The sequence below is a fragment of the Halichoeres trimaculatus genome, unplaced genomic scaffold (assembly GCF_033239565.1).
Source record: "Halichoeres trimaculatus isolate MK-OKI-2021-1 unplaced genomic scaffold, fHalTri1.1 fHalTri1_scaffold_3, whole genome shotgun sequence".
Lineage (NCBI taxonomy): Eukaryota > Metazoa > Chordata > Actinopteri > Labriformes > Labridae > Halichoeres > Halichoeres trimaculatus.
This window is the reverse complement of record NW_027437181.1, coordinates 41,078,568-41,091,913: the sequence shown is the minus strand read 5'-3', so window position 1 is coordinate 41,091,913 and position 13,346 is coordinate 41,078,568. Positions and strand designations below refer to the sequence as shown.

The following is a 13,346-nucleotide window of genomic DNA, read 5'->3' as shown; positions in this document are numbered from 1 at the left end:
ACCTGTGGGTGATCAGTTATTTACAAGTTCGGATCAAAATCTACTTCCAGTCTACACTCCTGGGTCTGGATTTTCTGTGGTCTGCAGGATAGTGATGGGAAAAGCAGTTCTTGTCAGTGTACTGAATCAGCAGAATCAGCTCAGTAAAGTGATTTGTTCAAAAGATTCACTGAATCGTTCACAGCTCTGCCTGAGAGTCAGAATTCAATAAGCTGAAAACGGCTAAACGTTTCGTTCTGCTTGAACTGACTGAGATCAGCTGGTGAGGAGCATTGAGCCAAAAAGCTGAGAGTTTAGTGGGATTAAGCTACAGTTTGCAAACTAAAAGCTGCTGAAACAATCACATATGTTAACCATGAATGTTCTGTTTTGTGCGTGCAGTCCATAAATCATTCACTGATTGACTGACAGAGAGGAAGAAAGAGACTCAGAGGCGGAGTTCCCATTCAGGACAATTAGTTTACAACTGACAGAGCCTGAAGGTGTGAGACTGTGAGGCTCCAGCCTCAGTGACACACTCTGTCCTGACTGAAGCGTGATTGAATTGAGACTGTCGTTGGTGGATGTTGAAACAGTCAGCTCAGTGATAATAAGCTGTATGTACTGTATGTCGTCCTTCAATGTGTTTTACAGCCCCATTTCCACCAAGCTGTTCAGTTTGGTTCGACTCGACATGGCAGGTATTTTGTGGTGTTTCCACTGACTAATCCCAGGATAGATCCTCAAATATCTGAGACTGGCCATCCCACTTTTTGGGACCCTTCCGTGGGGGTACCAGACTAAACCAACCTGATCCTGGAAGGTGGAGCTACAACACTGCAGACTGTTGTTTGTTCGAAAGAATCGCCACTTACCATTATTTGTGCAGCTGCAGTTGTATTTCTCCTGGTGGCCCACAGCCATTGCCAAAACAAAACTTGACTTTTGTAACAAAGAGCCACATGGAAATCACAAAGAAACGCTAGCAGGACCAGGCTTTACCGAGCCAAGCCGTACCAAACCATACTGATCTAAACTGGACTGCTTGGTGGAAACAGGGCTCAGATTGTCATTCAGGACTGCTGAAAAAGAGGAAAGTAAACTTAGCATGGAAAAGGAATTCCTAGCTCTGTTAAACTAGGAAATGACTTGTTTAAACTTGTTTTAGTCGAGAACGCTGGGTTTTTATTACAAATTGAGGTCAAAGCCAGGTAAAGAGTGGTTTTATTATGGTTCATTCTGGAAAACCTCACCTCAAGCCATCCACATAAGCAATTCTTTCTTCTAGCCCAGAAATCTGGAGCTGTTTTTTTTCTGGTCCAGTTCTATGGTTGTCCAGAAACAAGAACTGGTGCCTGATTTGGATCCAAACTAGACCTGATACTGGTTTGATGGAAAAGGAGTTAGAGGAAGATCATGACTGATGGGATCAGTGGTTTTCAGTCCTGCTTAAAGGTTAGCATCCTCATGCCTGAGCTGGTTCCTCATGTGTCTGGTGGACTGGTTATACTGTGTGTCTATTTACCCACACACAGCTTTGCCTTCCAAGGTGCCAGGTAGTAGAGCTGTAGAGCAATGTGGGAGCAGATACCAACCAGAGGTCCAGCTCCAGCTGGTGGGGGGAGGCTGAACTACAGCTTCTATTAGGAACTTGAGGCTAAAACAATAACACAACAATGAATCATTTGTTTACTAAACATACACATCAGGATCTCTATAAGAAGATCCTTACTCTGACGCAGAGCTTGTTTTTACTTTAAAGCAGAGGCAACAACGAGGAGTAATGTTGTAGTATTGATGCTGTAAAGCATGGGACCTGCCAACAGTAACATATTAGGAAGGACTTCCAGTAAGGCATTAATGTTACTGCTGCTTGTTTTGATCTGAGAAACAAAACTCTGTCATCATCTCTGCATCCTTTACCTCCGGTTGATGTATGGATTTCCACTTTGTGTTCATTTAGAAAACAGTGATGCACCAGTGGGAGTGGGTGTGCAAATATTTACTGTGATTTCATCTGATGATTGTCTACCTACAACAATGGTGTGTTCAGAGCTGACAGCAGTCCCACCTGGACCCTGTGTTCCCCTTTGTTTGGATGGATGATGCTGATGTGCTGTGAGGCCTTTGGGTCTCATTCAAACTGCATTGATTTCTTGCTGCAGGCACCTTCTTTAAATGTGTGACCATGTTAGTGTTATTGTCACACCACAGCCTGGGCCCTGCTGCGCAGAGATAGAAAAAACAGAGCTGTGAACATACAGGGTCATCATGTTAACAACAGATTATACAAATAACTATGTATGAGCCATGCATTGAGCAGCAGGCTGTGATGCTCAGAGCGTCGTGTAAATCATTTGACCTTTAAGGAACAAGAAGAAGGCATGTTTTCTGTTTCTTTGACTTTGCATCAGCAGCAGACCGTCATATGAGTGTGTGTCCCTTGTACAGAAATGAAGGCGAGTCACAGATATTCATGGACTCTCGTGTTTCTTCACAGCTGCTGTACGATGAGTGGGCCAGCTACAGCGTCTTCTACAAGTACCAGCCCATTGGACTCATCAGGTCAGATCCTTCTCTCCGCTCTGCTCTGGTCACATGGTCCATCAGCTGAGTTACAGACACATTTCTACACCTCCTGTGTCTCAGACAGCTGGTGCTCCCACAGCACTCTCACCTGCCTTCACCTGCCTGCAGGCAGAACCACAGATGAGGACTCTCATGAGCTAATTGGTGCTTTGCTGAGGCTCTCTGTGTTCCTGCTCAGAGACTTTGAGCGTGAGCTGTATCACACTGGCTCTACTCAGGGACTAAAGCAGTGATAAACATTTCTAACAAAAAGATTAACACAATACCCCCAAAATACTAAACAGTAGTTGTTAAGCTGGTGATGCTAATCGAGGCTATGCTAACTTGATTTAATCAAGTGACAGACAAAGGGTTTCAGAACTTATCAGAAAATCAGACTTTTTTTAACCTTGTCAATAAGAATAATGATGCCAGTAGAGCACTGAGTGTGTCAGGAATTTGTATCATTCACTTCCGCAACAAGAACTTAAACATGAGAGCTTTTTGTTGCCAATCTAGAAAAAAAACATGACCTTATTTCGAGGCTGGACTGACAGCTGTGAGTCAGGTTCAGCCCAAACAGTGTCATAAACAGAGGCAGCAGCACATCAGTAGCTGGAGACAGTTCCTGTTCAATTTAACATATTCAGGATATAAACTTGCAATGATGTGTTCATGTACAGTATGGTAATTCACCTACTCTTCAGACAGACAGAATTCAGTCAGAACCGTAAAAAGTACCTCATTCATTATCCATCCCTACTAACATCACTCAGCTGCGTCCAATACATGAGAATATGTTGGAAAAGTATCGTATTCCAGTATTCCAATTCAAGAAAGTAAATTTATGTACTCTATGGATTCAGTTAACACGGGGTCAGCTCAACGCAGCTCAAACTTTTGCATACCACTCAAATTCTTTCAAGCATGATTTAAAGGAAGGGTCTGCAGGAACCTTCATTACAACATTCAAACTGGGCTCCTCCTCCTCGGCTCAGTGCCAGCAGCAGCACACACCCACTGCCCCCACCCGTGACAACGTGAACACACTCATTAGCCCATCAACCACCTGTAGCATCACGTTTCTATGTGGGAGAGCCTCAAGAGCACCTGACTTGGCATGTTAGCACAAGCTAATCATGGGTTTTAGACACATATGGTCAGCAGAAAGCTAACTCGCGTCGCTCTTCATCCAGTGCTGCTCTCCAAGTGCTCGAAAGTGAGTGAAAGTTGAGCCAAGCTTCACCCTGGTTTAGGAAAAAGCTTTATCCGTTTGGCGTTTTATTTCACTTTGGTTGGTTTCCTTTCTCCATCCGACGTCCACTATGGTAGCCGCTTAGAATAGCTTTTTCCACTCACAGTTGTCAACACACAAAGTCACTGATGCACTGGGTGTTCTGTGATTGGCTGAGGTAGCCATGCTTACTCTCTGCCAGGAAACACCCCGATGCAACCATGTCAACATATAGACAGAGGAGTGGGGTTGAGGCAGACACTGACACATATGTGTAGAGGTCTGTAGGAGACGAGTAAGAAAGATTATTTCTGTAAAAGTTGACTTTTTTTTTTTTTTAAATCCTGCAGACTCTGCCTTTAAACAACCAGAGTGGAATAAAGTGTTGAGCAGATCCAAAGCAGCAAAAATGACAAAAATGACCCAAACAATGATGAAGACACAAAACTGAGATACATCAGTGGAGTAAAAATGTACAATAATATAGACTTAATTTAAATGTAATTAGAATTTTGCCATTTGTCTTGTCAACCTTGATTAAAGGCCAGGGAGAAGAGGTGTGTCTTTAGAGATGGTTTAAGCCCCTCAGCTGATCCTGCAGGTCAGGCCAGGACAGGTTGTTTCAGAGCGGAAAGGAAGCCACCACAGAGGCTCGGCCATCTTTGGTTTGTTGCCTGGTACTGGGGATGACCGTTAACATCTGACTGAATGATCTCAGTGCTCTGGGAAGGTCATGGTAATGGATAAGCTTGGTTGGATACTGGGGGGCTAGGCCATTAAGAGCTTTAAAAACAAATAATACAATTTTGACATCTATTCCCAAAGCAACCAGGAGCCAGTGAGGAGATGGGAGCTGCATTTTTTTGCCAGCTGCTGGCGATGTAAGAGTGAGTGGTCCAGGCCAAACCTCAGTGAGTTGCAGTAATTCAGTCACGTGTTAATCAAAGCATGGAATAGTCTCAAGACCTCTGTATGCCAGGTGCCCCTTTACTTTGGATAAAATCCTCAAATGATAAAAGCTGCTAACCTAGAATTCAAATTTCAGCCTGTTATCAAATATTACAGCAGCATTCTCTACATAGGACCAGATGTTTGGTGTAAGGGGGCCCAGAAAACCAGCTGGAAAATCTGCAGGACCACATCCAAACATTTTGACTTCTGTCTTTTTTTATGATACAGAGAAACATTTGAAACGTCCATCCAGGACTTAACATCATGTAGGCAGTCAAGCAATGTTCTTATAGACTAATTGGATTTTGAAGTCAAAGGAGGCTAGACCTGATCATCACAACAGTGAAAGAAAACGTTATACTTCTTGAAAATGAACCTTAATGGCAGCATATAAAGCAAGAAAAGAATGGGCCTGAGGATGGAGCCTTGGGGGACCCCAGAGGTGCTGTGGAGGGGGTGGATTCACCTAGCTGCACAGAGAAACTGATCTGAGAGGATCCCATGAGCTACAGGATCCAAAGCAGCTCTTAAGTCAAGGAGCAGGAGCACAGCAGGGTTACCTGAGGTCATTAAAACCATGCAGTGATGCTGTTTCTATGCTATGGCACCATTTAAAGCAAGATTGAAAATTCCTGTAGACATCATTTACTACCGAGAATGACTGAAGCTGAGGAAAAATCATTTCCATTGTTTATTTTTTTGACTTGTGGAAATTATGGTCTACAGGTGATGAAAGCACAAAATTTAGCGTACTTCAGCACTGAACCCCTGAAATGAATACACTTTTCCACTATATTCCCGTTTCTTGAGATGTACCTTTAAATCTAAACACGTGAAGAAAGAAAATCTTTCTTTTTGACTGAAGCTGTAAATGTGTTTTTTGATCTCTGCCTCCACAGGAAGTATTTTGGGGAAAAGGTCGGGTTATATTTCGCCTGGTTAGGAGTCTACACACAGATGCTGATCCCAGCTGCCATTGTTGGAGTAATTGTGTTCCTCTACGGCTGTGCAACCGTTGATGACAACATACCCAGGTACACATGAACAAACACTCACTCTCATACTCTCATTGTTTTTTTCAGCCTCACCAACAGTCGGTCTCTTCTTAAAACATTGATTTGCATTGAAAACTGTGAATTATTCATGGCTCCCTGGCTCTTATTTGACTTGGTTGAGGAAATCAATAGCAGATTAAATGAACTGCTCACATGGAGATTTATTGCAGTGTGGTACAGACATTAGGCTTATACCACACCTATAGAAAGACTCCACCTATTTACATAAACACACACACAGAAAGCTTTAGCTTTATTGCTTCATTGTGTAATTAGAAACTTACTTTTGACAGACGATGTCAGGACGTGTTTGGAAATAGTGTAATAAATGATTCAACAGCAGACATCTCAGCCACCAGAGGTTGTGCCACAGTTCTTTGGCTGGGTTATCACTCTGAAACCTTAGTTGGTTCGTGCTGTAGTGGGTATTTCACTAATGCAAAGACACAAACATATATAAACACAGTAAATCTGTCAGATTAGCTTAAGCCCTGTAGCAGCGTGCAGTAACAGGTACACAGTTAGAGCATGGCCACAGTTTGGGTCTCAGTTAAACCTGCTCTCCTCGGTAAAAACACATATTGTTCTCGTTTAGCTGCAACCTGGTTCTCACCCTGCTCCCCCTGCACCATCATTTTGCCACTGAATAATTCTCTCCCTGATCTGGCAGCATGGAGATCTGTGATCCCAGGAATAACATCACCATGTGTCCACTGTGCGACCGAGCATGCAGCTACTGGAAGCTTGTGACGGCATGTGGTACGGCCCGAGCCAGCCACCTGTTCGATAACCCAGCCACCGTCTTCTTCTCCATCTTCATGGCCCTGTGGGGTAAGACAAACACTCATCCAGTCAGCAGACAAAGAGTCCAGCAGACGACACGCTGGGTGTGGTCTGTGCAGCGTCATGTCACTGGAAACAGTTAACGGACAATTATTTGATCCATTAAGTGGAGTTTTTCAGACACCTCACCTCAGGCATTAATAAAAGCTACAGTCCAAGCCCACGATGGCAGCTCCTGAGTAAACACTGAGTCGGACCTCCTCTGATGTTCTGCCAAACCACGCTGCCATCTGTTAGCAGCAGCAGGGCTTCAGACCAGGGAGGTGTTATGTGTTCAGATGAAGCTGATGTCTGACAGAGTCACAGCCTGACAGCCATCTGGGATTCACCTACTGTGGGCGTGATGTGGCAGACGAGCACTCAACTATACACCTCCATCCTGTATTTAGCATCAGCAACGTAGCCTCTTGCTTGTTTCCTCCTCTTTCTTCCTCAAAAGGAAATGGTAATTAGTTTGTTGAGTGTTTGAAATGATCACATACTGTACACAGTATGTACGTGGACATGATTTATCTTTGTCTTCTGGCCATTAGACCTAGAAGCCCTCATTTATCAATCTGACACAGGAACTGGCGCTGATCTTGTTGCAGAAACAAGCTCATGACAGGGCTCATGTGTGATCTGCTTATGATAAATGTGGCGGCTGAAAACAATCGTTCTATGAATAACATGGCCCTGAATATTTGCGGTTCAGCCGGCCTGACCTACAGGTTTACAACATGGAGAGACGCTTTACGGTAAAAAGAGACTTCAGTCGACAGCGTTTTACACATTTCATTTAAACATCCTTCATTTTTATCAAACTTAAGTAATCCATGATATCCACTTTGAGAAGCCCCTTTTAGAAGCCTGAACCTGAACCTGTCACAGACTGAGGAGAGAGTGGAGCTTTTACCGGGTCTGCTTCATTTTATGAAGCGTTCTTTCTGTATGTTCATGTTTAAATATAGAAAAGCAGAATACGCACTCGTTGAAGAAGTTCCAGTCTTGCACACAGTGACAGGATCTTCATGCCTGGAAACAAACTCCCAGCAGCGTCATTCAACTTGTGTCTCTTTTAAAGCGACAGTGTCCAACAATAATGGCGTGGGGATGTATTGACATAATAAAAGACAGAGATTTGTCGATCTGTACGCCAACACTGCAGTCATCAAGCTGGGCATACAGTGAGATTAGTCACAACAGAAGTCAGTTATATGAGACAGGAATCAAATAATCTATCAGGTTTTGAATAGTGATGAAAACATGACACCCTGACCTGAGCTGTCCAGTCTGTGTCACCATCAGTACAGAGAGTGTTCAGTCAGATAAAACACCTGATCAAGCCCTCCCTTCATGTCCAAACTTCATGTCCAAACTTCATGTCCAAACTTCATGTCCAAACTTCATGTCCAAACTTCATGTCCAAACTTCATGTCCAAACTTCATGTCCAAACTTCATGTCCAAACTTCATGTCACTTTTATCTACAGATGTGTCTGTACTGAGTCTGCTTTATGTTCTTGTTTTTGTGCAGCGGTTCTCTTCATGGAGCACTGGAAGAGGCGACAGATGCGGCTCAACTATACCTGGGACCTGACGGGCTTCGGAGAGGAGGAGGAGGTGAGATAAATCACATCATGTATCTGGGAATAATCAGCCAATCAGTCATTGTTTATACAGCACCACATCGTAACTAACGTTATTTAAAAACACTTAAAAGCATGAACAGGTCTACACCTGTTTATGCAGATGGCATTTTATTTTAGAGACCAAACACCAAGATAAGATGAGGAGTTTTAGCTCATCCTAACCCACCATGAAAACAGAACTTTACAGCATTCACCAAGCTTACCAGGTTTGGAAAACAATCTGCCTGGAGCTGTGTTCAGGAGTACACAGCTTTAACCTTTACACACTGCAAATTATTCTGCACCGAAGATTAAAACTCTGAGACTTAGACATGTTAGATGTCTTACCTCATTTTACATTTCTTAATTTGTTTTCAAACTTTCAGTTCCCCCTCTAACCTTGAATTTACCAACAACTTGTTTTTTCTGACTCAATAAGTCCAAAACCTGAAATGAGCTAAACTGATCTTCTCATCAGAAGTCTCTTCAACAAAACTTGTTTCAAGATTCACCAGCACACCCAACTTGCTTGATTTAAGACTAAGCATAAAAAATCAGAAGGAAATTGATTTTAAATCCTGATACTGTTACACTTCCTGAGACCTATTTAGAAATTTAACAATATTACAAAAATGATCAATTTTTGGCACAAACACACCTTCTTTAAAACAACAAAAAAAATCTTTAAATGCACTTCTCTTTAGCAGAGTCACTTTTTATATAATTAGTTTTATGTTTCTTATCCCCAGGCATTTATTTGCTAAATTTGATAGTGAAGAGAGAGTGCATCTAGACTTTTTGTTTATATTCAGTGTATTTCACTTATTAATTTACTTCAGGAGGTTCATTTCCAAAGAATTTAATTTAAAAAGGACCATTAACTCCTTTTTTTAACACTTGAGTACTCATCAAGGCTCACTCATTTTAAGATTTCTTCTCAAAAAAAGTAAACTCACTGCACAGACAGATAATTTAACTAGTTTTAAAAGTTTTCTTATTAAATTTGTTGTATTTATCTCGTCTTTGAGAACCTCTTTTGCAGTGCACCATTTCAGTGGTTTGCAAAGCTTTAGCCAGAAGCCTGTTAGCTTAGCATTAAGACTGGAAGAAGGAGGAACAATGACACGCTGGGCACTCGCACAGTTTCCTAGGGAGTGGAAATGATGAGCAGTGATTTACTCTCTGTTTAAATCCACTCTGAAAGTGACACAGCAGGCTGGCAACTGTAACAATGCCAGGCTCTATGATTTAATAAGGTCAGAGAAACACATCATGTTTTTAAGCTGAGCTCAGAGTGTCACAGTTCAAACTGTAAGAGACGGTTGAGCTGGAATAATATTTTGAAATCCCAAAGTGAGGAAAAACCTGTCTGCTTGGATCCTCCCACCTCAAACCTCCCGACGTGAATCCTCCTCCAGCGGATCCCTGAGCATCCCTCTTTGTTAGTGCAGAGTCCAGAAACTTCTCCAAACTCAGGCCACCTCTGAGCACAGTCACAGTGATGAGGCCGGCGTGGGGCCACAGGTCATGGTATGCAGATGAAGAGCGCCTCCTCTGTCTTTTGTTGGTGCCGTGGAGCTCTGTAGTGAGTCAGCCTTCAGCAAAATGTTCCCACGCAAACAGCACAGCCTCAGACATCTGCAGCCAGTCTCCGCTCAGCCTGATCGTGATGGGTTTTCAGTTTTGATCTGTTTCTTTGTGACTCTCATCTTGACAGGGATGTGTTTGGAGGAGACAATAAGTGCTGACTGACGTGTTCTCCTCCTGTTTCTGTGTGTGTGTGTGTTTTACAGGAGGAACACGAGGTTTGGGTCCTTCTCATGTTTAACTTCTCTCTCTCTGACAGGCTGGTCCTGCATCCGCTAACACTAACTCTTCTCCCTCCCGTCGCCTAACCGTGGGCCTCAGGTGTCCTCGCTCTGCAGCTTCCCCGTCTCTTTGGTGCACTAACGTGTTTTCACTCTTCTCTCTCTGAAGCTGTGAGGCTCTCAACACCTTACCATCGCTGTTGTTTGTGTCGACTGAAAACAGCAGAGCTGACAGGACAGTTGGTTGACTCATAGCTTCTTTTCTCTTGTCTTCTTTTCTGTGAAACATTTTTCCTGTTAAACAGAGACAACTGTGCCCTCCACACCCAGAACACAGGCAGCCTACACACTTTATAGTCAAGTCAAATATTTACCTTCATCTTAGTGCGATGGAGGACGAGCTGCAAAATATAAATGTGGCAACTTTTAGAGCAGCTCATCCCAGACTCATTTAGTCCCTTTTCTTGGATGTTTTCTGCTCCAGCTCTTTTACACCGGCCTGAGAGGTAACGGCCCAGTACGAGATCAGTCAAAAGGACTCCTTCCCTCCTGTTCAAACACTTCTTCAAAGAGCCGTGCATGCCCCGAATAGTTTACAGCTCGCTTCGAGCCCGTACGGAGCCCACATGGACATGTTGGCACACAAGACACAGATATGTCAAACCAATAAATCTCACAGGAGCCTGAAAATATGCTCCTCCCAAAACTTCAGACCAAGAGCTGGGCTCTGTATGCACGTTCAGTCACTGAAAAAATGGGGGCCATTAGTCCTAATGTTCTATTATGAAACGGCCCATTTGGCTGGAGTGTTAGCTGGATGCAGGACTGCAAATCGCTGGCCGATTAACCATGAAAGTGAGGCAGGTGCAGAGCGTCATGTGTTGGGGGAACCTCCTGGAAAACTCCATCAAACAAATCAGCAATGAAGATGATGAGAGGTAACAGTGTCATTGAACAAAGATCAAGAAAAACACTTTTCAGAGGAATAAATGGAGATTTGATTACAGGAATAAAGAATGAACAAACAGCTGTTATCAGTGAGTCAATCAGATATCAAACAAAGAGAAAGAGAAAGTTTGGATTAAGATTTTGAACAGAGTAAATGTGTGTGGTGTTTGCGAGCTCACAGGAGAAGATCTCAGAAATAAAATAAGCTTAATGGAAACTGCTCTGTGGAACTAGCACCACAGCAATGCCCCAATAACACCATGAATAACTCTACCATCAACTGTTTGATCAACTCCAACATTTCACCGCACACACCTTGAAGGACCCACACGCATTAAAGCAAAGAGCAAATCTAACCAACAAAACTGGAGCAGGGTTTGGGGTTTTCAGGAGTCAGCAGGTGGATGGTCCTAACATGCTGCAGTAAAGAAGTCTCTTCCTTCCAAAGGTCGCCTGCTGACGAATCAATCTGCTCGAGACTGACAATGCTCAACAGACTTTCAGGATCAGATGATGAACACTCTGAGCGTCTGACGTAATGTGAGCTGCTGCTGGGATATTCACTACAAAAAAGTCAAACACACCAAGAGGGAAGTCCATCCAAACATCAGCTCTACCTCTTCTCCCTTTCAGGCTCGTGGGGAGCCAGACAAGCACTCAGACTTACGGGACATTCAGAGTGATCAGTCAACCTGATGAGCATGTTCTTGTGACTGTGGGAGGAATCTGGAGAAAACACACATGTGCTGGGAAACTCCTCACTGAAAGTATCCCTGCCCTGCCCAGGGAATCTAACCAGGAACCTCTTTACTGTGAGGAAACAGCACTAACCACTGCCCCACTGTGCAGCCCACAGGACTGAATTATGGGAACATATAAGTTTAAGATGCAAGAGATGGTCTTTAATGATGAGCTCTAACATGCACTGATAACAGGAGAAAGAAAGCTGCATGAAAACTTCTGATTAAATGTGAAACTAGGTAAAAATGACTGAAGTCTGAGAGTGCAGAGTGTGAGTGTGGCAAGTCTGTTGTCTCTGTTGGGTCCGTCTGTTTTCTCTCCGTCTCCATCTCTGAATGTTCTCTGAACCCTCAGGCTCAAAGACGGCGTCTAACCCTCGGCCCTGTCTCTCTGTGATGCTGTTTCCTCTGAGTACACGGCTCCTCTGTGCTCCTCTTTGCTTTCTAAAGACTGCTTCTCAGTGACACATCGCTACACTGTCTGTTCACACACACTCACACACACCTCTGACCATCAGTGACTGTGGGACGGAAACGTTTGTCTGGTTTTACTCACCATGAAAGGATTCTTTGAAACATTCAGATGTCATAGTGAAACTTAGGGAGACAAAGACTCGCGCACAGAGCAGCTTGAGTTTTACGTGACGTTCATACTCGCCCTCTCACCCAGTCAGATGATTATCAGGCTTCGTGTGTCCACGGCAGGCTCACAAACACACACAGGTTACAGCTGTCCTCTACAGTATCCAGCAGAGCAGCAGGTGTGTCAGGGCTGAGCTGTGTTTGATATCAGTGAACCCTGATTCAACAGGCCGCACAGTGGGACCTTCATGTTTATCTGTGTCCAGCTTTTGATGAAACCTCTAACAGGATGTGACTTCATATTCCTCATGTCAGAGCGGACCGCTGGATGACCCTCTGACCTCCTCTTCTCATGGGCTATCCCCACACGAAAAACATGACTTTTTGTTTTTATGACTTTACATTTCCTTCAATATCTACTGTACACACAAGGTCCAGACAGAATCTACAGGTCAGTGCTGAAAAACCACATCATCCCGCCTCACTATCCTCTCAGTCCTTTCACAGTGGGTCCAGTACTTCTCTCTTTTCTGCTCACAGCGCTGCTCACTGACTTGAACAAACATTTTTTTCTCTAACGGTTAAATAAACCTCGTCCTCCTGCGCCGTAACATGCCACCGCCGTGTTTCTAAAGCTGCAGCATGTGAACTCCTCTCTTCTCCTACAGGACCACAACCGAGCAGAGTACGAGTTCAGGGTCATGCAGAAGAGGATGAGGCAGGAGCAGTCCACCCCAAAGGTAAAGTTTATTATGACCGGTGTGTTTAACCTGTCGACCTGTCAGTTAGGCTGCCCACTAAACTGCCCACACAACGTCTGATTTTGGTCTCCTGAAGGTGTCACTCCACACTGTGAAATGCATTTGTTGCTCTGACATCTTATTTTAAGTCAGGATGACCAAAGATTACTGAAGTTGTTGTGATTACACAGAATTATCAGTTGGCATCATCTACTAAAAAATATGTTTCAACTTAAAAATCTGTGTCCACATGAATCAGAAATGCATGGCAACTGAAGGGATTTGAGTG

The 13,346-nt window shown here is 43.7% G+C and overlaps 1 protein-coding gene across 3 annotated transcripts in view; it reads left to right on the top strand.

Annotated features, from left to right (window-relative positions):
• The window catches only part of ano1a (anoctamin 1, calcium activated chloride channel a), a 77,571-nt gene that overhangs the window by 45,778 nt on the left and 18,447 nt on the right, over positions 1 to 13,346 (top strand). For all 3 annotated transcript variants that reach the window (XM_074666401.1, XM_074666402.1, XM_074666400.1), the window contains exons 10-14: positions 2,480 to 2,544; positions 5,632 to 5,766; positions 6,458 to 6,618; positions 8,146 to 8,231; positions 12,986 to 13,057. In XM_074666401.1, the coding sequence (XP_074522502.1) occupies positions 2,480 to 2,544; positions 5,632 to 5,766; positions 6,458 to 6,618; positions 8,146 to 8,231; positions 12,986 to 13,057 (519 nt within the window). The remainder of the gene's footprint in view (positions 1 to 2,479; positions 2,545 to 5,631; positions 5,767 to 6,457; positions 6,619 to 8,145; positions 8,232 to 12,985; positions 13,058 to 13,346) is intronic.